Consider the following 26,020-nt stretch of genomic DNA (forward strand, 5'->3'; position numbering starts at 1 on the left):
CCTAAATATTCATTGATGAATCCTTATGTTTCCAAACTTAAAGGTGCTCATGGCATATCATGGATGTTAGAGCTTTAATTTTCTTAGTATCATTGGGAGATAGGGATGCAATAGCTGAAGAGATAGAGGCACAGATAATTAAGGGCATCGTTCAAGACTACAAAACAGTTATTATAGGAAGAGACTCCTAGGATGAACTTCCATGCTCCTATGACCCCAGAAGCCAAAGGACAAAAACAAAACAAAGCAAGCAAACAAGAAAACCTGATTGAACCTCTAAAGGGAAACCCAGATCAGGTCGGATATAGGAATGGATGTTGACCTAGATTGGGTAACATTTCTTTGCTGTCTGAGGGTTATGATTAGTGACTTTATTTCTAATATGCATTTGTTTTTATTTTTAGCATTGCAGTGTCGGGACAGCTATGAGCCCTGTGTAAATGAAGGAATATGTGTTACCTACCACAATGGTACAGGATACTGCAAGTAAGTTTTTCTCTGTTTGTTTTTTTCCCTGTTTATATATTTTATTTTTCCTCAATAGCACACTGGACAAGATTTGGTCCTACTAATTCTATTTTTTTTTTTTATTAAAAAAAAATTTTTTTTAACGTTTATTTTTTAAGGAGCGAGAGACAGAGTGAGAGTGGGGGAGGGGCAGAGAGAGAGGGAGACACAGAATCCGAAGCAGGCTCCAGGCTCTGAGCCGTCAGCACAGAGCCTGACGTGGGGCTCAAACTCACGAACTGTGAGATCATGACCTGGGCTGAAGTCAGATGCTTAACCGACTGAGCCACCCAGGCACCCCACTAATTCTATTTTTAATACTTCTGTGAATGTTACTGGTTCTCTAACTTTTCTGGTGTAATTTTGTGAGCAATGAGGATGGAAGGATGTGGATGTCAGATAAATGGTTAACAAGAACTTCTTATCTCATCGTTATCTTCTTAATTATGAAAAAGACTTTTCAGTGAGTGACTAGTTAATGTATATTGGGTACATTCCTAGAATCGCTCCTCAACACGTTAGTTATGATCTTGTTTTTAAGTCAAACCACAATTGATACTAGCTTTAATTCTGCCTTAGTGTAAGTGAATATTATAGCCATGCAAAACTATTTTTTCTGGTGTAAAAAAATCCAGTTCAGAAAGAGAGACTGTGAGAAGGATGCATACACCTGCAGGGATGGGACAGAAAGCAGGTGCCGTGGAGAATGTCACTATAGGGGTTTAAAAGAGTAAGAGTCAGGAACAGTACTAGGGAGTGTAGGCTAGTTTCTTAGGAGCAGTTTTTCTTTTTTCTCCAACCACCTAGTTTATGCTTTTCGTTGATTTGAGGAGGCCTGTGAGATTATCTCATAAATAGCTCCTCTTTTCCATCCAGCTCATTTGAAAATTTTTAACAGGAGAATGTATTCGTTCTATTTATATCATGGAAAATAAGATTTGATAATAGGACTTTTATTTTCTTTAACACTTGTATGGGCTGTATCTTTGTTCTGTGCTTTGGTAGCAGTACTTGCTTTATAAGCATTTTAAATGACCTTATCCAACATGTTTTTATTTCTTCTCTGGATATTTAATTGAATACCATAAAAATAATAATGACAATTGTTCCAATCAAGTCCATTCTGACCCTCGGATCCAAGTTCTTTAATGTCATAAAAAAAGAATTTTTGCAGGTCAGGAAACATACTCTTCACCTGAGCGACAATATTTTAAGTGGTGATGATGGTAAAGTTTAACCATAGGTTGTTTGGATTGGAATAAAGACAATACTGGAAATGAAATTTTTTATGTAATTGATAATGAGCTGCTCACCTAGTTTTTCTAGCTTGAAAACAAAAAACAAAAACAAAAATGTGATGTAGTCTCCTCTCAGAATGGTGACACAACTAGAGATAATGACGGGGAGGAACTTAATACCTTAGAACTGGCTACCAAAATCTTCAGGCCCTTTTTGGCACCTGGTGTCTCGGTTACTTGCTTTATTTTATTATTCACCCCTCTTGTGGTAGTTACCCCATTACATTATGATCATTTGTGGATGTGTTTGTTTCTCCTACTAGACTGCAGGTCCTTGCCTTGTGCATTTTTGTATAGTTACTGCCTGGTGGAGTAGCTGGTAATGCAGCTAGAGCTTAACAATGTATTTCGTGAACTAAAAGATGCTCAATAGATACCATCGTTCGTGTATTTTTTTTTAAATTTTTAAAAAATGTTTATCTTTATTTTTGAGACAGAGAGAGACAGAGCACAAGCAGGGGAGAGGCAGAGAGGGAGGGAGACACAGAATCAGAAGCAGGCTCCAGGCTCTGAGCTGTCAGCACAGAGCCTGACGCGGGGCTCGAACTCGTCAACTGTGAGATCATGACCTGAGCTGAAGTCGGATGCTCAACCGAGTGAGCCACCCAGGCGCCCCAACGTTCACATATTTTTTAAATCCATGTCTTAAATAAGAAGATACTGGTCCTCCCCTCTGAGAATTTTATTTGCTTCACCCAGCATCCAGGATGGTAGTACTATATTGAGAGGCACTTCAGTTCTATTTGGACATAACTCAACTTGGTGACTTATGTAGGGAGAATTTCAAATAGATTCTAAGTGTTGGCCTATGTATTTGTGGTCTGACATGGGAGAGACTAGTCTCTGAGCACTTACCAGGAGAGGACACTAAGGGTCACTTTTGGGAGACAGATTTGTGGGCTGTTAGTCTCAAACTCTCCAACCAAGGTGAGAGAGACAAAGTTGCCCCCAGTTTCTAGAAGAAGCACTTCTAGGGAACAGGGAACTGACTTTGTGGTTGACAAAAATGGGGCTGCATACATTCTGCCCCTAGATGCTTGGTAATTGTTGATGGGTTAGGCTGCTTATGGATATAGTTCTGGGGGGTCCCTCAGCTGTCCTCCAACCCTGAGGTTGTGAGGGAAACAAGCCCCCTGAGAAGGGGGAGTAAGAAAAGAAATGCATGAGGCTGTTCTTTTGGGACACCAATATGAACAATAAAACTTGTAAGAAGAGAGTGCTTCTCTACATCGGGAGATATTATAGATAGAGACTAGAGAGTATTTCTCTACCTTTTGGCATCATCAGGACTGGCAGTGTCAACGTAAGTGGACATAGGAAAAGCAAGGACAACATCAGGGAGGCCAAGTCAGTCATCTCTGCAAATGCCACAGAATGATAAGCAACATTTTAAGCAAAAATAACATCTGGGGCACCTGGGTAGCTCAGTTGGTTATGTGTCCAAGTCTTGATTTTGGCTCAGGTCATGATCTCACGGTTCGTGAGTTCAAGCCCTGCATTGGGCTCCATGCTGACAGTGCAGAGCCTGTTTGGGATTCTCTCTCTCTCTCCCTCTGCCCCTCCCCTGCTCGTGCGTTCTGTCTGTCTCTCTCTGTCTCTCTCTCTCTCAAAATAAATCAACTTAAAAAAAATAACATCTACTTAGCAGACCTTTCATTGTATCTTCACCAACTTTGCTTTTTTCCTTGGGGAAAGAAGGTAATCTAGCTTGTTCAGTAAATATTATTTTCCCAAAATGGTAAATGGATATTAGAACACTTAGAAGTTCTATAAAAATGACGTCAGACATGCAAGGCATATGATTATCTTTTTATTCATGAGATTGCTTAGTGGATTAGGAAAAGAAAGTTGAAGCCAAATTCTTTTTACAAGGGGATGGGGAACGGGAATTAATGGAAATGTTTTAAAGTAGAAGGTATCTGACTATCTGTTTAAAGAGCATAATGCTACTGATTCAGCTAAAATATAATGGTTGTTTATAGAAATTATAGAAATCCTTGATAAGATCACATTGACAGATGAGGATAAGTACTTTTAAAGGTTAGTTTTGTACACAGCTCAACAGTTTTTTTCTCACTGTTAGGAGCCTAAGTACTCTATCATAGTCTATGATGCCAGACAAGGAAAACCTGTGTAATCTTGCATAAAACTCAATTATTGCTCCTAAATAGTTGTTGTCAGATCTTAATAAAGCCCTCTCACTACAGAGAGATAAGACATTTTATTCTCTCCCTTGTCCTACTGGGAGGTATAAATATATAATTAAGTTTGGCTGTCATTAATCACTTTCAAGTTGTTTGTCTCAGGCTTTCAAATATAAACCATTCCAAATCCCAATTTGATTGAAAATCATGGGTAACTCAAATTTGCTAGAATGTTGGGGGAGGAGGGTATGGTTATGATTTGTAAAATTTACAAAGTGTGCATTTTTAAAGGCATATTTATCATAGTTATTTGCAGTCCTTATCTGTCAGTTCTTAACATCTGGATTGTCTTTGGGTATGTTTGTATCAACAGCTCTTTCTCTTGACTTTGGGTACAATTTCCCTTTAGTTCTCATTTATGGTAGTATTTGTTATTTACTAGGCATTGTCAGTGATGCACTTTAAAGTTTATCTTCCACCAAAGAGTGGTGAGTTTTGTTTTACCAGGCAGTTACATTACTGGAAGATCACCTTGATCCTATGAAGGCTTGGTTTTAGACCTTGTTTTGCCAGTTCTGTTTTGCCTTTAGTCTGACTAAAGTCTTAGTACTGGGATGTGGTCCTTACTCCAAAGGTATGACTCCTCAAGGGGATCAGTGGGAAGTGTGAGGTGCTTGGTAAGCCTAGTGTTTCCCAAACCTTTCTAATTTAGTAGGACTTGAATTCAAGCTTCTGACTCCCCAGAACCAAGCTCAGCCTTTCAAGCCTTTCAGCCTTTCAGCCTTCCAGCTCTTGCTTTCCTTTGGGTTCCAAAGTACCTTGTTCATGCACAGCCAGGATTTAAGTGGGAGTCGTATGCATATTTTAGGGCCACCCGCTCTGTGGTTCTGTCTTTTCCAGGATTTCTCCTCCTCAAATTCTAGTTTCTTAGACAGTTCCAAATAGCTTTGACTCCTCAGCTCAGTAAGACTTCCATTTTCTGCTTGCATTCTGTTCCTCTTGTGCTGTGTGGACTGAGGAATACCTTCAGGGAAAAAGCTATATAAATGTAGGTTTCATATAGTTTGCTTTTCTTCTTTTGAGGCTCATATCCCTTCCAGTTTCTGCCTGCTTTTGATTACTCCCCGGTACATTTAATATATTGTCCACAGTGTCTAATTATTGTGAGCAAGAGAGTTGATCTGATATAATTACTCTGCCATTATTTTTAATGATAAAAATTATCATTATAAAGGACTCTTTCAAAAATTTCTACATACCACTTAGGAGGTAACTAGCATAGTGTTTATTAAACACTGGAAAGTCACCATGAGTTACATAGGTACCTGTGGATGGGTGATTGCATTTGAGAATCTCTACTTTTTGCCAAAATACCTAACTAGGTATTTAAAACTACATTTTAAAGTAAATCATTATAAATATAAAATGTTATAAAGTACAACTTTGTTTCACAATTTACCTAAAATTGGTCTACTAGCTGTAAGAAACATTTCAACATTAACAACTAACAGTTTTCCTTGCCAGGATTAGGGCTAATGGTGTAGACCTCCTAAAGCCATTCCAGGAAAACTGGAGCCACTGCCTTCTTTGTCCTCTTGATATGTTTCTATGTAGTCAGGAGAGAATAGAGACACTCGGAATCTTCCAGAGCCTGGCTTATAGTAGAGGAGGTGCTATCAATATTTGTGGTGGTGGTGTTCTCCTAGAAAGGCATTTTCACAAGTCATGGCTGACTCAACATTTTCCCATTTCACTCACCTTGTTAGTGCATTCAGTGCTGTTCAAGGCAACGTCAGATCCAACAGATACACTGGGAAAAATGTCAACTGTTAAATCACTTTCTCTTTCTTCTCTGCTGAACCCGGTTCTGCCAAGAAGATTCCTTCAAGTGGGATGCCCTATTTAGCAGAATATCATATGGACAGTTTTTCTAGCAGATGCTAGCAGAAGCCTGGCCACATTTCTGTAGTTCTTTTATCTTTACCACAAAATGAAAAATACTGTCTTTTGCTTACTAAATACCTTTCACAGAGTAATATTTTTTCAGTGTGATGCTTAAGGAGCTATTAATTCAAGAATTACTTCTTTATTGTATGTTGTTTATATATATCAGTATAACAGATAACTGAAGCCTGTGGTAGTGGTTGCAAGTAATCGATAGTGTTATCACATTGTTTCACACTCTTTGGGAAGTCATAAAGTAATTATCAATTCATTAACCTGGACTTCTTAAAGAGGTTCACAGTGAGTCTTACCAGCCTGTTGCAAAGTGCGTTGTGAAGTGACGGACTGTAATGTCCTTCAGAACAGAAACTGCCAGTGACTGGTAGGGCTAAGGCCAGGGAAAGGTGAGTGAGGGATTCATCTCAGGTATAAAATTAAAGAGGGTATCAGAAAACTCAGTTACCAAGATCAATAACATTTAATGCAATAATTCACAATGTCAGCATTAATGCAAATAGTTGTGGGTTCATTTCTGGGCTTCCTGTTCTGTTCCATTGATCTACACGTCTATTTTTGTGCCAGTACCGTACTGTTTTGATGACTACAGCTTTGTAATATAACTGGAAGTCTGGAATCATGATACCTCCAGGTTTGCTTTTCTTTTTCAAGATTACTTTGGCCTTTTGGGGTCTTTTGTGGTTCTATACAAATTTTAGAATTGTTTGTTTTAGTTCTGTAAAAAATGCTGTTGGTATTTTGATAGGGATTGCATTAAATGTGTAGATTGCTTTGGGTAGTATAGACATTTTAACAATATTTGTTCTTCCAGTCCATGAGCATGGGGTGTCTTTCCATGTCTTTGTGTCAACTGCAGTTTCTTTCATCAGTATTTTATAGTTCAGAGTACATTGGTACTCTTTGGTAAGGTTTATTCCTAAGTATTGTATTATTTTTGGTGCAGTTGTAAATGGGATTATTTTCTTCATTTCTCTTTCTGCTGCTTCATTATTGGTGTATAGAAATGCAACAGATTTATGTACATTGATTTCATATCCTGAGACTTTACTGAATTTGTTTATCAGTTCTCACAGTTTTTTTGGTAGAGTCTTTTGGGTTTTCTATATGTAGTATCATGTCATCTGCATATAGTGAAAGTTTTACTTCTTCCTTACCAATTTGGATGCCTTTTATTTCCTTTTGTTGTCTCATTGCTGTGGCTGTGACTTTTCAGTACAGTGTTGAATAAAAGTGGTGAGAGTGGGACACCCTTTTCTTGTTACTGAATTTAGGGGAAAAGCTCTCAGTTTTTCCCCCTTACGGATGATGTTAGTTGTGGGTTTTTCTTAGATGGCCGTTATTATGTTGAAGTATGTTCGCTCTAAAACGACTTTGTTTAGGACTTTTATCATGAATAGATGCTGTACTTTGTCAAATGCCTTTTCTGCATCTAATGAAATGATCATACGGTTCTTATCCTTTCTCTTATTGATATGATGTATTATATTGATTGATTTGTGGATATTGAGCCATCCTTGCAACCCAGGAATAAATCCCAGTTGATCATGGTAAATGATTTTTTTAAATGTATTGTTGGATTCGGTTTGTTAGTACAGTATTTTGTTGAGAATTTTTGTACATAATCCTAGAGTATTGTATCTGCTTGTAGCTCTGTGAGTATACATGGGCCAGGCTTGGCTAATGCTGCATTTCTGAGAAGTGGCCTTTGACTTGAAAGTTCAGTGCAGTTACTGCAGATGAAATAGAAGAAGACAGTGAAGGTGGGGATAGAGGGTAGTATCCATTAAAATGCTCTTTAGTAGAGAAAACTGAATTGAAAAACTTGAAACTTCTGTCTTCTTTTGCCTAATGGAAAATGAACAAGTCCAGATGGACTAATAAAATACTTAGGAATAAACCTTACCAAAGAGTACCAATGTACTCTGAACTATAAAATACTGAAAACGAGACAGGTCAAATTCAACGACTTCTGATAAATGTTGCTGCCAGCTCAGAAGTCACAAGTTGTTAAACATAGCGCCTTACATTTGCATAGTGAGTTACAGATGATAGAGGTATGTCCCGTGAGGCTGTCTTTATTTAGGACTTGAGATCTGGACCCTTCAACAGTACCATTCTTAAGTGATTCTTCTTATTAACATTATATGTTTGAAAAATCCTTTAGCAAATATATTAGGTGGCCCTGAAGAATTTTTTATAAAGGAAGTCTTGATTATCAGCTTCTTACAATACAGAACAACAGTTCTCATACTCATTTCAACTGATGTTTATTCTTTATGCTGGAACCTTTATAAACTTTGGTGTTAGATAAAGAAGTAAGAGAAGGTGGTTCTTAGACTCTGCCTGTGTCCTTTTGCCTGTTTTGGGTAACTGCCAAAGTTAAATCAACTAATTTTGGCCTACAACCTGGCATGAATAGATGGGAGAGTAGCTAGGCTTCTTTCAGTACAGTTCCTAAGTTGACCATAATCCTCTGTAAAGTTTCTTTCTTATTGTTCCATTGTGTCATGTCAGCACCATTAATTTCATGTAGGAATTCTTTTCTCCCTTTTTTTCTTGTGACTAAGCAGGATGAGAAATATTTTTCTTCCAGGATCTGGAGTAGCTTAATTAAATCCTTCATTTAAAATTTTGTCTGTCTATCTTTCATCGAGGCTAGCAAGATTGAATACAGAGAGGTAGGGATATCAGAATGTGATAAAAAATTTAATTATCTAAAAATTCCCAAATACTTTTTTCCTCATTGAGCTAGCATAAATGTGTGGGCATGAAGGAGGTTTGCATTTACGTGCCCTTCTCAACATCTTGTAGCTAGGAATAAAATTTGGTGTCTCCTCCACCCCCACTGTCGTGTTTTGTGAGTTTTGTGAGTTTTTTGTTTTCATATTTGTCTTAGTTGTGTTTTACTTTACATTTTGATGTGAGGTAAATTACAGTTTCTCTGGGGGCTTCCCAAAGTTTCCTATATTCTATTTATCCATTGTCAGTAATCTTTACTAGCACTTCATCCTCAGTGTCCAAAAATGTCTTACTGATTTTTATACTGATGCCTTCAGCTTTCCCATATTAATGCAATTACCTTCTGTTTAAAATGGTCCTCTCCTATGCAAATGATTACTTAGATCTTTATGAAAAGGATTTTATGAAAGAAAAGTGAAAACAAAGACTAATAAAGGCACTATTTCAGTGACAGGTGGTATTACATAGTGAACACATCCAACTAGAGCATCGTACCCCATTTTTTTCTCCACATAAGTATGAGGAGAAAGTAGGTGGTAATGAGAAAATAACCTGATTAGGACTTATGTAGGATAGTAGCATTTAGAGTCCTGAACCTGTATAGATTCAGGCCACTTTCCTGTACCCACTGTATCTATCTATAATCCTGTATCCTGAACACTGAAAATCAGATAGACTGAAGCACTGCAGGATTCTTACTCTTTGTCTCAGTCAGCTCAGGCTCCTGTAACAAACTACCACAGACTGGGTGGCTTAAATAACAGACGTTTATTTCACACAGTTCTGGAGGCTGAGATGTCTAAGATCAAGGTGCTGACAGACTCTGTTCCCTGTGAGGACCTTCTTCCTGGTTTGCAGATGGCTACCTTCTCTATATTTTCATTTGGTGGGGAAAGAAAGCTCCAGTCCCTTCATCCCCTATGTGGGCACTAATCCCATCACAAGGACCCCACCCTCATGATTTTATCACCTAATAACCTCTCAAAGGCCCCACCTACCAGCCATCATATTGAGGATCAGAGTTTCATTATATGAATTTGGGGAGATGCAAACATTCAGTCCATAGCACTCTTCAAAGAAAAGTTTAATTTTCACCAAATTAGTATTTATTGAGCTGGGTACTCTGAGCACTGTGCTAGGTATTGTGAATAGACATAAAGGTCCAAGAGGCCTGTGTTCTCTGACTTACTTTATAAGTATAAAATATCTTTATACTTTATAAGTATAAAATATTTCAGGAGTGTCTGCTAATGAATGTTATGTTTCTCTCACATAAAACATGGTGGCAGTCCTTGCCATCTTGTTAGGGAGATGAGGCACATGTATATGTATAAAATACAATAGTCTGTAACTGCCTTATGTGTCAGCACAGATTAGAAGAACTATGGAGATTCATACAAGGGAGCAACTACTATAGGACAGAAAATTAAAATCAGAGGATTTTTAGTAGATCACTTAGATTATAAATCTGAGAATATTGATGGTACCTCAGGAGGTGGGTAGTAGAAAGATTAAGTGGAGAAAATGAGGGGACCTGAGGGGTTATTGGTTCTTGGAATAATCATTACCGATATCTTCATCATTTTGTTCTTTTCAAAAAAAAATTTTTTTTTAAGTTTATTTATTTTGAGAGAGAGAGAGAGCACGAGCAGGTGAGGGGCAGAGAGAGAGAGGGGGAGAGAGAGAATCCCAAGCAAGCTCCATGCTTTCAGCACAGAGCCCGACATAGGGCTTAAACCAACAAACCGTGAGATCATGACCAGAGCCAAAATGAAGAGTTGATGCTTAACTGACTGAGCCTTCCAGGTGCCCCTGAAAGTTTCCTTATTTTAGAGAGAGGGAGGGAGAGCATGAGCAGGGGAGAGGAGCAGAGGGAGGGGAGGGGAGAGAGACAGAGAGAGAGAGAGAGAGAGAGAGAGAGAAAACGAACGAACCTTAAGTAGGCTCCATGCTCAGCACGGAGCCCAACGTGGGGCTTGGTCCTATGACACTGAAATCCTGACCTGAGCCAAAATCAAGAGTCGGACGCTCAACCAGTTGAGCTACCAGGCACCCCCATCATTTTGTTCTAATGACATAATTTAAAACTTTTCTACTTCTTGGTTGGTCTTTTCTGTCTATATTTTGTGTGAGGTTTTACTAAACCAGCATGTGGATTCATCTGGTTTCACAGTGACATAACTGATTTAAAAAATCATTCCTGTAACACGTGTTGGCATGAATGCTTGAAGAGTGCCTAGAGTGAGGGGTAGAAGGGAAGACCAGGGGACAGCAATGGAGGGCAGCTGGGAGCAATCACCTCTCTTCCCCCCTGAACTTTTGGGTCTTGACTTGATTTTTTAGCTGCTTCCAGAACAATCAGGTTAGCTGTTTGTGAACACCATTTGCAAGGAAATTCAGAATCTAAGAATCTCTGAAGCAAGAAAAGTTAGGTGAGGGATAGAAAAGCAGACATTAAGAACAGGATCAGTTTTCATATATGGCATAGGGCATTCTTCTAGTTGAAAATTCAGGTGTCCCAGTGTCCGACCTCTCCTGTCCAGCATATCATCGGCCTGATCTAGTTCATTTCGGGGATCCAGAGTAAGCAAGCATCTGTTAGCCAAATCTTTGGTTAGCCCAAATTAGCTCATGTCCTTTACTGCTTGTTTCTTCTGATTATATAGTACATATCCAAACCCTCAATTATCCAGAATAAACCAGAGCTGCCTATTCTGTGTGGAAAACATTTGACAATGGTTATGATTCTCTTGCCTAGACCATAGCCATTTAACTCCCTAGCCCTTTAAGATTTTGAAATGTCTGTTCTTGTGTAAGCCAGATGCATCTCCTTGATGAATTATTTTATTGGGCCCCTCTTGAAACCTCAGTCATCCTGAAAAATACTTCAGGAAATACTTTGACTTTAATTTTTTGTCTTAGTTCTATTTGTATATAATACTTGTGGTATCTGATTCTCTGTTTCATATTGTTAAAACTCATGGCCTTGAATTTCTGGGTCACTCTTAAAAAATGGGCAGAATTTGATTACTAATGAAAAGTTGACTCATTTCCTTCTAGGCGAAGGCTGACACTGACTGTCAGAGTTCATAATTAGTCTCCACAGAAGCAGTCTCTTTAATTATGGGCTATCACTTATTCTTTCTGAAATTTTATAAGAATTAATGAGAGCATCGTGAGCTAGGAAAATGATTAAGATAGGCATTTATGTTGTGTTGAGAGGATATATAAAAACGGTATCTGGAAAAAGGTCCTACATAAATGTAAGTGGTTTATTCACTACAAGTTTAAATTTGGAGCAGATCTTCCCAGACCATTGTTTATATACACATCAGTCAGTTTTAGCCTTGTTGAATTTATCAGCAGGTCAGATTCCGTAAAGAGACTTGCAATGTCTACCACCATTCTCGTCTGAAGAAAACAGGCTCTTAGGTTTTGGACACTTGTTTTGGAGAACATGGTAAGAAGTTCCTTTCCCTTTTAGGTTCAGGATTCTTTATTCTTTGTATCTTGTTTAACTATATTGTTCTTTGCTTCTCTGCGCTTCCTGTGAGGGGTTAGCTGAAATTTCAGCGTGAGTTGTGCACCAGTTCACTTACACCAGTGAGTATTGAACCATCCGTACGCTTGGAAGGGTGATTGGTAGGCAGTGGGGAGGATGTAAGAGTCAAAGGCACGACACCTGCACCAGGAGCCCCTGCTCAGAGTGGGTCAGTGGTCAAGACACACACAAGCACTGACTCTACACACTAACTTCAGCAAGGATTGTTACGTCCTTGGGTGGTATTGCTGAGGGAATTCAGAGTCAAAATTGTAGTGTTATCCTAGTTAGGAGGTTAAAAGGACTTTGGCAAGCACCTCTCTATTCACCTTGTTTCATGTGTGAGGAGCCCAGGGCTTAATGTGGCCAAGTGACTTACCCTGGATTACTTAACTGATTAGAATGTAGACTGGGACTAAAAATTGTTTCTCAGACCCCACTAGGCAATCTAAAAAGATTCAGCACTATTTCTTTTCATTCTTGGTACCAGCCCTCAAGGAACTCATGTGGGTAATCATGTATATGTATATGTGTACATATAGGTGTATGCATGTGTGTGTGTGTGTGTGTGTGTGTGTGTGTGTGTGTAGATGTATCTATATCTCTAGACATATGCATATCTCTCTCTCTATATATCTATCTAACTATATATAGAGAGATAGAAGCAGAATTAAAAACAAAACCTTTAGTACTTTTGTGAGGAAATCTTAAAGACGAAGAATTTTAACTCTAGCTATTCATTATACTTTTTAACACTTCATTAAATGAAACAGTGTGGAAATTCTTTTGAGTTCCTCGTAAGGGAGGTGTAGCCTATATTAATATCCAAGGGGCTATGGAACATTCCTAAAATTGAATCATACAATTTTAGAGCTAAAGGGAATATTAGAGGTTTTTTTGGCCTAGCATCTTGTTTTAATACATGAGGAGATAGAAGCTCAGAGAAGTTAAGTGACTGACACAGGTCAATATCTAGTGGCAGAGCCAGAGCTGATGGAGAGGAAAGGTCTATGAGGTGCCATCCTGGCAAGATCTGGGAACATGATAATGTCTTGGGTGAGAGATACATAAAACAATATAATAGTTATATTTTTATTCTTATTCAGATAAATAAGCTCATGACTTCTTATGTACATATGTAATACATATATATTTCATATATATATATTTACTCAAGCATGCCCTGAATCTCACCTGCCTCTAGACAACGGTTTTTTAAGCAGTGTGATACAGAAGGATGTAGCCATATCGGATATGGCTTTGCCCCGACTCAGTTTAATAATAAAGTGCTTCCCCAGAGTTAGTGTGAAAACATGGGTTGTGATTCATTTTATGGTGTCTACTGTAGTGTTTTATTGTTGTTGTTGTTTAGATTTGGTAGATTTTATCGAGAACTTCAGCTTGGTTGCTAAGTACACATCCAGCCTGGGCTATTTCAGGTTTCATAATGTCTCTTTTGCCTGTTACTCTTATCTTTTTGGGGTAATGCATTTATCTTCAAGTGTAAACTTGAGTGTACACTTTCAGAATGCTTGTTTGATACTCAGTTTCTCTGGTTTGGAAGGTTATAAATCATTGTAATATCAGATTTTTTTTTTTTTTTTTTTTTTTTTTTATTCCCTGGGCCATGGTCCTCCTAAGGCAAGTGGTGGTTTTTGTCTTGAGTCACCACATTAGGGCTATAGGTCATTATAGGTAATTTTTTTTCCATGATGTCCATTATTATTTTTATTTTTTAAATAGGCTCCACAGTGGGCGTGGAGCCTGAAGTAGGGCTTGAACTCACAACCCTGAGAACAAGACCTGAGCTGAGACCAAGAGTCGGATCTCAACCGACTGAGACACCTAGGTGCCCCAATGTCCGTTATTTATTATTATCTTTGGTTCTAATTATGCATAGGTGTGGCAGTTGACAATGATGATCTTTTGACCACTTGACAGCCTTTCTGAAGTTAAACATAGTTCATTACAGTGCTTCTAAAGTAACCTGACTTCTAGTAGACAAAAAAGTTACCTAAATTTCAAGCATGTGTTAAGTGTTTTTGCCTACATTGACTTTAATGCTGTCATGTCCTTAGAGCAGGGATTAGTGAATTTTTCTTAAAGTGCTAGATAGTAAATGCTTTAGGATTTGTTGGCCAAGAGGCAAATTGAAGATATTATGTAGGTACTAGTGTACCCCTTTAAAATGTAACCAGTTAAAAAATGTAAGACCCAGCTCCTGGGCTGGAGGTGTAAAAACAGCTGATCTCCCGGGCAATATTTGCTTGACCTTTACCTTAGAACATAATAGCCACTTGAAATACTTCATGTCTTCCAAGTGCGTGTGGTATAAACTGGAAGAACCATTCTTTGTGGTCAGTTTTTTTTTTTTTTTTAATCATACAAAAGAAATTCTTGAAGCAAATGTTGCTGAAGTTAGAACAAAGGGTTATATCTGAATTCTTCTGTCAGTTTTTGGTTGATGCTGCTTTTTTAGTTGAAATGGTCTATACTGGCGGTCTGCACAGAAGTGAGATCCTGTTAAATTAATGAGTGGTATTAATAGAATACATGAAAACATGACATTTTTTTCTTTGACAATAACTGTTCTCTTACTGCCATAAAAGTAATAAATGTTGAGATGTCTTTAACTTCATGAAAGTTATCCTTTGTGTGAGAAAGAGTTTTGGGTGATTATTGTAATGGTGATGGTTTTAATAATTATGTTTGTCCTCAGAAGCTTATAATCTAGAAAAAAACATAAATAAACCAAATTCAGTCCTGGCAGTGTAGTCAGTGGTGGAGTGGAGTATGCTTCCAAGTATAGGTGCCAGTGGGCTAGGACGCATGTGCCCAGCTAGTATCATCCATATGAAGAGGGTTTGTGGATTTTGCTCTTGTTTTTGTTGTTACAAGACTGCAAGAATATGTAAGATAATAATAGTGTTGTATTGTTTAAAAAAATGTTTTTTAATGTTTATTTTTGAGAGAAGAGAGACAGAGTGTGAGCTGGGGAGGGACAGAGAGAGAGACAGAGAATCCAAAGCGGGTTCCAGGCTCCAAGCTGTCAGCACAGAGACCGACGCAGGGCTCGAACTCACGAACCGTGAGATCATGACCTGAGCCAAAGACGGAAGCTCAATTGACTGAGCCACCCAGGCACCCCTAGTGTTGTATTTTTAAAAGAAATCATCTTTCTGGTGTCTAGATGTATGTCAGATAAACTTTCTCATTAGACCACTATGTAGCTTTGCAGTTTTTCACTTTGTTCCTATGGAGGCACAGACTTTGATTTCATATAGCAAACCAAGTACAGTTGAAGGAATTTCCAAAACTGAGGAACACTATTTTCAAAACACTTGAATTTGATTATATAGTTGACCCTTGAGCAACACAGTTGAAGATCCACATACAACTTTTGACTCCCCAGTAAATTACTAATAGCCTACTATTGGCCAGAAGCCTTACTTGATAACATAAACAGTTGATCAACACATACTTTGTATGTTATATGTATTATATACTGTATTCTTATAATAAAGTAGGTTGAAGAAGAGAAAGTGTTGTGAAGAAACTCATAAGGAGAAACTACATTTATAGTACTGCACTGTATTGGAAAAAATCCACACATGTATAAGTGGACCTGTGCAGTTCATCTCATGCTGTTCAAGGATCAAGTGTGTACCAATATAGGCAACGTTTGTGGGGAACTTTCTATCCAGTTCAACCAACATTTATGAGCATTATGAAGTGCCAGATAATAGGCTAAGAATTATTTTATTTGTATGTGCTGTCTCAGAGTTTTTCAGTCTTTTCATCATTACAACTCTGCCCAAAAGGAGCCTTTTTTAGACTTTTTATCCTAATTCCCGCATACTCCCAATACAGTTTTAATACCATAGATATACTGTATATTTATTTATCTACTGTGGCTCTTTGGAAGGTCACAAACAATTGTAATATCTAAGAATGACCCCCAAGAACCAATTTTTTATCCCTTGGGCCATGAACTTAGTTTAAGGAAAGTTTTTGTTTTGAAGTAGGGTTAGACACTGTTAATTTCTTTTCCCATGATGTCCATTATTTTTATTATCTGTGGTTCTAATTAAGGAAATTTAAGTGGGATTTTGCAGTGTTTCAGAGCATTCTGAAATTATTTTGTTTTCCAATTATCCATGGAACAGTTTTGCATACTGTGTGATTCCCACCCCCCCCTCCTTTTTTTGGGGAGAATAATTTGTTTAGAACCTACAAAGAAATATTTTTTATCCTTTTAAAGTGTAAAGAAATGCAGATTTTTCTCCAGCCTTCTCTTACATTTGGGTTTGGCTTGATAGGATTTGGGTACAATTATTTTTGAACTAGGAGTCTTTTCACACCAAGCCATACGCTTTTGGAACTCTTTCACTTTCAGACATTTTTTGGACTTCAGAACTTTGAAAGCAGTCATCCACTCATGCTGGAGAACAGAAAGCAGGCACCCGTATTCACTTTTCTTCTCCAAAATCTTGTTTAATTTTTACTGCTCAATCTCTTAAGAATCTAGCAGTTCATGCTACTGAGGCTACTTTGTAGGATATTCTGTTCCTCAGGACTCCAGGTTCCTGGTGGTTCATATGATCAATGTTTTCTCAAAGATTAATAAAAGATTTAAAGTGCAAGAGAGAAAAAAAAAAGACTGTGTGTATGTGTGTGTGTGTGTGCGCACGCATATGCATGTGTTAGTTAACTTCATATTTGGGGGGAAAATGTGATTAAAAAATCCACTCTGTATGGGGTTGGCTAGCCCACTTTGAATGATTTACGGGTAAATAAGGGTTAAGAAGTCCCCTATATATTAGGAATCCTAATTAGGTTTGATAATCCTTTGGATAAATAGTTTAACTTGATGGTTCCCAAACTTTGAGTGTAATTAAAGAACTTTTTTAGGATTCTGTGGATCCTTGCATTTTGTCTTTTTACTTCTATTAAGAATGTGAGTGCTGCATAGTTGAAAGCCTCTATGTACCAGTTACTGTGTTAGTATGGTGGTGAACAATTCTTTGTCTGTTTGAAAGACAAATAATCAAAATAAAGGATAATGAGTGATATGTTAGGGTTATGGGAGTGTGCAGTGGGGAAATCAAGACTGTTTCTCAGAGGAAATAACATTTAAGCAGAAGTTTGAAGGAATTTTAGGGCTTAGCCCTGAGAAGAGGGTCAGAAAAAGTGTTTTGGGCTGAGTGACCAGCATGTATAAAGGTCTGGATGTGAGAAGCGGTGCACTGTGGCATCGTCTGGGAACTGAAGGAAGAGTATAATGCATAAAGGAGAGATGATCTTGAGTTGAAACCATTTTTCTGTCTCTTGTGAAATACAATGCATAATATCAAAATCCACTAAAAAATCAATAGCCACTTTATAATACCTTTACATTTTAATAATCATAGCAGTATCTACAGTCCATTTAGATATAGACAGGGCATTCTTTAGTAGTCTGGAGAGCGCTTTCAGTGTTTGCAGACTCCTTGCAGTAATTGTACAGTGCATAGCTTGGGAACCATTGGCTTAAGTCATTCACTTTTGCCTATTACTGTGGAAGGTGCTTTTTGTAAACTCATATGTTTAGAGTATATTTGCCATGTTGTAATCAGAAGTAGATGTTTTCTCGGGGTCCAGTGCCACAGAATACAGTAGGGTAGTGAGTAGGTGCTAGAAGACAGAGGGAAGACCAGCTTCCATTAGAGCAGCAGTGCAAGTCTTTCAACACTGTTTGTGTGCCCTTGCCCCATCTTTCAAGTGATGATTGAAGAGCCTGGGTGCTCGGTTCAGCTTTTGAGTTCTGATAAATGAGCCCCGACTGTAAACTGGAAGATAAGGGTGTTTGCAAATTCTTGTGTAAATAAAGCATGGTTTCTCATTGCAGTGGTTACTGACTTCATAGTCTCTGATGAACGATGATGTGAGTTAACAGCTTTAAAACTAGTACCACTGCAGCTTCTTTTTGGTTTGGATTTATTAAGATACGCGTGTGTTTATTGTTTTATTTGAATGGGGGAGGGGGTGAAAAACCTGAACACATGGAAACCAAGTGAGGTGGAGTTTGAGAAGATAATTCCCAGCCTCACAATTCCCTGTAAAATTCTTTTCCTGTGGGAAACTTTTAATTTGGAAGCATTCAGCCTAATGTGGGAACCAAGATTAACATTTTCTGAAATACTTCTACAAGAAAAGCAGAAATGTACTGTTCAGGAAGCTGAATTTACATAGTAGAAAAATGGCCTGTCTTGTAGTATTTGGTAGTCTTTGTTTATTAGTTGTGGCAAAAAGTTGTGTGCGTGTGTGTGTGTGTGTGTGTGTGTGTGTTTGAGAGAGAGAGAGAGAAAGATAGAGATACATTGATTGTGTATTTGTCTTTGTTTCCTTTACATCAAACCAGCAAAGCCCTACAAAGTGTGTTTTACCACAAACCAGCCCAGTACTGGGCTCTAACTATATACAAATACTTTTTTTTTTTTTTTTTTTTTAGCTCTTTGTTTTCTTGCTGAGTAAGCTGTAGTGTTTCCTTTTTCTTTCTTTCTTTCTTTCTGTTCTAGGGGAGGGGAGTGAGTGTGGGAGTAGGAATGGCAAGAAGTCAACATGACAGAGAGCTTCTTCTCTTTTCTTCCCTCTTGACCAGGAAGTTAACTAGGAGTCTTCATGTGTTGTTTTTTATACTGAGTCAGTAATTAGCACAACCCAGTTAGTTATCTTTACACAGAGTTACAGAATTAAAAAATTGACAGTCTGATGAGCTATCAAACTGGAGGTATGGGAGGAGGGGGGCAGTGAGGTTAGACCAGTGGGATGGTCCTGTTGAATGCCAATCTGTAGGCTCTGGGGCATCTAGAAGTTTGTAGCTGGAGCCTTGGGAATTAAATGTTATGGAGGAACTTTCACTGGTTACAGTTAGCCTTGGCTGTTAGCAATTATTTTTATCTACTTTAACATGGGGAGAGGGGGAAGGGGCAGGAAACTAAGCTGGCATTATGGTCACAGGAAAGAACAGACTGATTTGGGCCCTTTTCAAACTGCAGACCTTTGTTACTGACCAATGCTTAATTTGGTTTCTGGGTTTTATTATTTTCTCCCCCTGCCTTTACCTCATTTACCTTAACGACAGCTCCCCCCTCTAGAGCCCAGCGAGGGCAGGCTGCCACTGCGGATTGGGGGGCCGAAAGGTCCAGAGCAAGAAGAAAGTGGGTTGAAAGCAGAGTTCTGTTTAAAGAATTTTCTGCTGGAAACTAGCCCAGAGGGAGTAAAGAGGCGCTTTAATGAGGAGCAGCTGCGGGGCCGACGCAACCCACATGAGACATTTTTTTCCCCTCCATTCCACATTCTGTATAGTTTTTTTTTTTTTTAAATCATGATTTTGAAATAGCTGTTTTGTAAAGCATGCCTCTCTTTTTCTTCTTCTTGTATGTGATGGGGTTTTGCTTTGTTGTTTTATTTTTTTAATGACCAAATCCTCACTAAAAAAAGCTAAAGGCAGAGCTGCAGCAAAGCCCTGGATGCAATTTGGGCTCACCCTGCTGATACAGAACATTCGGTGGAGAAAACAAGGAGAGAGAACACTGGCCTTTATTTGGAAAAGGGGGCTTATTTCCTGCTCAGACTTCAGTCATCTTGGAGCTGACACAAGCTGCTACAGTGTTTTAAGCTTTTCTCTAGACGAGTGGCTATTCACTTAGGAAACTTGAAAGAACAAAATTTTCTGTCCTGTATTACTAGGGAGACCGATGCTGAACGGCAGCCATTGCCAGATAGATTGGAATTGCTATTCAGACCCCAGCTTCGTTGAACTCTGTAAAGTGGCTACATGCAAACGCATCCAGGCTGCTGGTGACATGTGAGAGTTGGGGGTCTGTTTTTCATCTGTTTTATTGAAGGGGGACGACATGGGCATCCTTCCAGTTGGAATGTTTCCTGGTTCCATGAGGAGGAATTCCTTGTTTTGTTTTGTTTTTTTTTCCTCTTTTCCTCGCCTTCCCCATTCCCCATGTGTGTTCGAACATTAACAGTGGAAGAGTGGACTTCATGTCAGGATTGGTAGACTTTGTCAGAAAAAAGGCATGCATATATCTGTATGGGCCTGATAAGTTTAGTTCGTGGAATTATTCATATTAGTTCATGGAATTATTTTATAGGGAAAAAGCCCCCAAAACTTTTCCTGTATTCACAACCTCCTCTTGTGAACTATATTCTTTTAGAGTTCCAAAACTAGAGTCACTGAGAAAACTACTAAAATAAGTGATAAAGTCCCTTCAGGAGGAAGGCATTCATACAGTTTTGGGAACAAGAGGCAGCTGTTAGATTTATTAGGTTATTTTTAAGAAAAATTTTAACACATACCTCTAGTTCAAGATGTAGGCTATTTTCAAAAAATTGTACCGAGGTAATAACATAATAGAACTACAGATTTCTGAGAGAATTTGGACGATTAGCCCATGTTTCTGGCCTCTGACCAAACTCAACTTGAGCCATCTCAAGAAGGGAGCTATTGAAACTCTTATTTTTAGGCAGTGAGTCTTAATTTCCACTCAGGCTAATAGGGTATATGGTATACTTGTATTACAGTTGAACAGGGATTTGCAAAATTGAAAGGTCTCCTGCCTTAGGAAACAGGGCTCCTTTATTTCTGTCTGTCTCACTTACCCATTTATTTACCCCTTTTCTTCCCATGTCCATAATTCTCCTTAGCCTCCTGGGGCATGAGGGATAATCTGTACCTCAGGATGATTATTTGGGTTGATTTGGCCTGTGTTCTACCAGGCAGAATGCAGTGTGGGGTTAGTAGGGGATTTGGGAACCTATTTGGATTGGGAGACTGACTTTATCCATCACATTAAATTTAGCCTTTTTTGGAACCAGTTGCTTAATGGAATATAGGTAGATGTTCATGGTATTCAAGGTACCTGTACCAGTGTCTCAAGACATGTCCTTCCCCACAACAAGATACCAAATTGGAGAGGCACAGGAAGGACGTAACAATGGCTTAAACAAAGTAGTGCCATACTGGTAGAAATAATGTAGTGCTTAACACGGCATTGCATCTGCTGTTGGAGGGACCAGAGATGGGTGAAATGGTGTGGAGGAGGCTTAATGGAAGATCTCTGAAGCAAGGATGGAAGAAAAGAGCAAAATAGAGACATATCAGATGGAAAAGTATTAGAAGATTTTTACACAGGGAGCAGTAGACAAGAAGTAATTATTTGCGAAGGAGTAAGATAGTTGATGATAGTGGGGCAAACAAGTAGGCCATAGATTCTGAGAAACTTGGATTTGAAGGGCTGGATGCTAATGCTAGTTTCTGAGCAGAAAAGTGACATGATCAAAATTATCCTTGAAAAGTATTATTCTTTAAGTAGTGTGTTTAGTTTTAGCAAGGGATTTCCTGGCTATCCTTCGGAGAGGTGTGGATAGGATGCAGGTGCAGCTGAGATGATAGAGTTGACTGAATAGGTGCCAGGGTTAGGGCAAGACCTAGTAGAGTACTTTCAGTTAAGTACTGTTTTATCTTTTGATAAAAGATCTAGGTAAAGGTAGAGATACAGTTGTAGATGGTACAAAACTGGGGATACAGATTACAGACAGCAAATTTGGGTCAGATCAGAACAATAGGGGTTTTGGACCCATTGACTTCTGAGATATTGTGTGGTGCTGAAATTCTGCGATTATGTGAATAGAGTGTAAAAGTTATCTCAATCAAAGAAACTTGGAGAGAAGATTCAGCACAGTGAATTTAAAAGGAGCAAATGACAGGTCCAATTATTGGGTTCAAAAGTGTGTTCTACAAGCATAGAGTGACTAGTTCATTTGAAAAAAAAGATCTGGCATTTTAACTGTGTGTTCAGTAGCTCATTCAGTAGTAGTATTTTGTAGCTTCTGAAAAAGTGAACACAGCTTTACGCTGCAGTAGTAAAAATACAGTATCCACGTAGTCCAAGCTCTGTGCTGTGCTGGTAGGATCACGTGTGTTATGTTTGTTTTTTGTTTTGTTTTGTTTTGTTTTGTTTTGTTTTGTTTTGTTTTGTTTTCATTTCAGGCCCTGTGTTTTAAAGAGGTTTTTGATGAACTAGAATCATCTAGTAGGAGGAGGCCAGATAGCCCAGTGTTGGGATACATGGGCTCTGGAGTCATATGTGGGTTTGAATCCTGCCTTTGCCATCTCCTAGGTGTGAAATCTTAATCTTTCTAAGCTTCAAGGTCCTCATATACAGGATGTGGATCATAATATACCAATACTGTTATACAGAGTAATAAAAGAGATAATAGCTATAAAGTGCTTAGCAAATACATAATCCACAGTAAGTGCTTTGAAAATGTTGGTCACTATTATTACTATTATTATCTTAAGTATAGAAGAGCCACTGAAATGGTGAGAAAATCTGGAAATAATTTTATATTGAGGAATAGTCCAAAGTACTGAATCCTGTAAAAAAGAAAACAAAAGGGTCAGCACAACCATCTTTAAGTTCTTGAATGGCTACATGTTAGAAAAGTAGAAGGCTTGTTCCTTTTTATTCCAGAGAACAGGACAGCCAGTAAGTGGAAATTTTAGGGAGGCCAAAAAAGTTTTTTTAATGAGATATAATATTAAATTTGCCCTTTGAAGTGTACGATTCAGTGGTGTTCAGTGTGTTCACAGATATGTGTGAACCATAACACTATCCAGTTTCAAAAACATTTTTGTTATCCTCCAGCTCCCAAGAAGCTCTCTACTCCTTAGCAGTCACTCTGTTTTCCCCTCTTCCCAGCCTCCTGGCAGCAATAATCTCTTTTCTATCTCTATGGATTTGCCTAGTCTGGACATTTCATAAAAATGAAATACACTATCTGGCCTTCTGTATCTGGCTTCGTTCACTTAGCATGATGTTTTCAAGGTTCGTCCGTGTCATAGCATGTTTCAGATCTTCATTCCTTTTTATGACCAAATAATATTTCATTGTATGGATATACCACATTTTACTTCTATCTGTTCATCAGCTTATGGACATTTGGGTTGTTTCTACTTTTTGCCATTATAGATAATACTGCTATGAACATTCTTTACAAATTTTGTGTGGACTTATATTTTCACTTATTTTGGATATATATACCAAGAAGGGGAGGCAGAATTTAAGACATCAGAAAGAAGGAGCTTTCTGATCTTGGGATCCACCCACACTGAAGACTGTTCTGTTATTGAAGTAGTGAGCCATTAATTTTATTTTACTTAACAAGTGCATGGTGTTTATGCGCCAGATACTGTTCTAAGTGCTTTACAGTTATTAAAAAACCCTATGAGGTAAGCACTATTACTAAATTCATTGTTACAATGAGTTTAGTAACTTGCTCAAGGTCACCTATCGAGTAAATGGGGAGCCAGAATTGAAATCCATGTGGTTTGGTTCTAGGGTCTGTACTCTTAATAGCAAGAACAATAAGAACTTCAAGCATTTATTAAATTCTTACTACTACTCAGGCACTGTGCTTAACTGCTTAGATTCAAGTAGAGACTGGTGATCATCTTTTAAGGATATTTCAGAAAGAACTATCTCATTGGGTAGAAATTGCCTTAGGGTGTCTTAAATCCCAAGATTTATTTTATTCCAAGGGTGCTATCTGGCCTAAGGCTTTTAAGATGATCAGAATTTGTATCAAGAAGGAAACTGTGAGTGTGAATGATAAGTATTATAGGAATTCAGTTAATAAGACTTGTCAGAACATGGTAATTAGTTATATATAATTTAAGAGCATTAACTAAAAGTGACTTTTGAGATTATGAGTGGAAACCTTGGAAAAATTGAAGAATTAAAGTTCCATGGGAAAATGATCCCACTTTTCAAATGTTCAGTATCAAGTACTGCAGAGTAGATTAGAGTAAGTAGACGACTTTTAGTAAACTGAGCATATGCAGGTGGAACTGTTTATGGGGGCACATGAAGGTAGTTGTTCAAAATCAGATGAAGAATGACAACAGTAACACATGTACATGAGAGAAAAGAGCATTGCAGCTCAAACTTAAACTTTAAGCTGTCTGTGATTGATGGGGAGGAAGGAGAAGAGGAGTCAGCAATCTAGACTAAGAATTTACCAAGCTCTGAGATGGAGTCCTAGAAACCAAATGTAAAAGGATTAAAATGATAGAAGGTCTGGTCAGAGACACTTCTACAGGAAAGAGAATTTCTTTATGATGAAATTTCAGACTGAACTTGACAAGGGGAAAGAAAGTCATTGTTCTTAGAGCATAGTTTCTGGGCGATAATTGGGATGCAAATTTTGTTACTAAGGGACAAGTAAGAAGTAGATGGAAGAGAAAGGGAAAGTATCTGTGAAATTAGGCCACAGTTAAAGAAGTTTGGTTGTGACCGAAGAAGAATTTGGAAAGGGAAATGGGGCTTAGTGAAAAATGTAGGTTAAGAGAGATTTGTATGTGTTTTAAGGTAAAGAAATAGACTGATTGATATCTAGCCCTCTAGAACATTTTAAATAGGAAATTAAGTCTTTATTAACAGTATGTCTAGTTTCACATAAAAATAAGATGTAGTTCTATATATGGACTTTAGGAGAGTCAGTTGTATATCATATTATCTCACCTAGAGTAAAAACCTCAAGCCTTCTTCATGGTGGTCTGCAGGCCCCTCAAGATCTGCCTCCCAGTTAATGGCTCTCATCTATTTTCTGCTACTCTTTTTCTTAATCCCTTTGGTAGAGCCACAGAGGTCTCCTTGCTGTTCCTCAAACATGCCGTGACTGTTTCCTATTTTAGGTCCATTGCATTTGCTGTTCCCTCTGCCTTGAACACACTTCCCTAAGTTACCTGCATGGCTAGTCCCTCACTGCATCAAGGTCTTGACTCAAATGTGCCCTCTAAGTGAGGCCCTCCCCAATTTTCCTATTTAAAACCAAAATACTTCATTTTATCTACCCGCTACCATTCCCAATTCCATCCCTTCCCATCCCCCTTTCCAATTTTATTATTTTTTTCATAGCACTTAACTTGACTGAACAAATTATGTATTTGTCTTTGTCTTCCCTTTCGAGAATTTAAACTCCACAAGTTCAAGGACTTCCCTAGCATTAAGACAATGTCTGGCATATAATAGGCACTTATAAATGTTTGTTGGATGAATGAATGAGTGCAGTATTCTTTGCAGAAACTGATGTGAGAATATTTTTCTTCATCATGATTAACATCGTTATTAATAAGCATGTTGGATGCCATATATAGAATTGGGTTTCATACATTTTCTTACCCAGGAGTTGGCAGATTTTCTATAAAGCACCAGATAGTAAATATTTTTGTGAGCTAAATGGTCTCATCACAGGTGCTTAGCCCAGTTATTGTAATGCAGAAGTAGCCATAGACAATCCATAAATGAATGAGTGTTGCTGTGTTCTAATACGACTTAATTTATGGACACTGAAATTTGAATTCTCGTGATTTTCAAATGTCACAAAATATTAATCTTTTTTTTGACACATTTTTCTAGCTATTTAAAAATGTAAAAACTATTTTCAGCTCATAGGCCATACAAAAACAGGCAGTGGGCCATAGTAGGCCTGCAAGCTGTATTTGCCAGCCTCTGCTTTCACCGGTTTCTTAGACATATCTTAGTTGAAACTTATTTTTCTGTACTTGCTAGGGAGCAAACAATGCAGATTAAACCCTAGTCTCACGTAATTCGGGAATACTCTTGGTTGGCTCCAGAAATGTTCATATTGTTTCATTTTTGTTTTCCTGGGAGCCTTATGTTTTCTTTATATGTTTATGATACTAATATTTAAATGAATCTGCATTCTCTGAGCAGATGCCACATGATAGTGTTGGGGAGGCGGTGGTGGTG

At 38.1% G+C, this 26,020-nt stretch overlaps 1 protein-coding gene across 1 annotated transcript in view; it reads left to right on the forward strand.

Annotated features, from left to right (window-relative positions):
• NOTCH2 (notch receptor 2) overlaps positions 1-26,020 on the forward strand; it is a 164,058-nt gene that overhangs the window by 40,493 nt on the left and 97,545 nt on the right. Inside the window, exon 2 of the mRNA XM_060621722.3 lies at positions 405-486. Coding sequence (XP_060477705.1) covers positions 405-486 — 82 coding nt within the window. The remainder of the gene's footprint in view (positions 1-404; positions 487-26,020) is intronic.

Source organism: Panthera onca, chromosome C1, assembly GCF_046562875.1.
Source record: "Panthera onca isolate mPanOnc1 chromosome C1, mPanOnc1 haplotype 2, whole genome shotgun sequence".
Taxonomy (NCBI): domain Eukaryota; kingdom Metazoa; phylum Chordata; class Mammalia; order Carnivora; family Felidae; genus Panthera; species Panthera onca.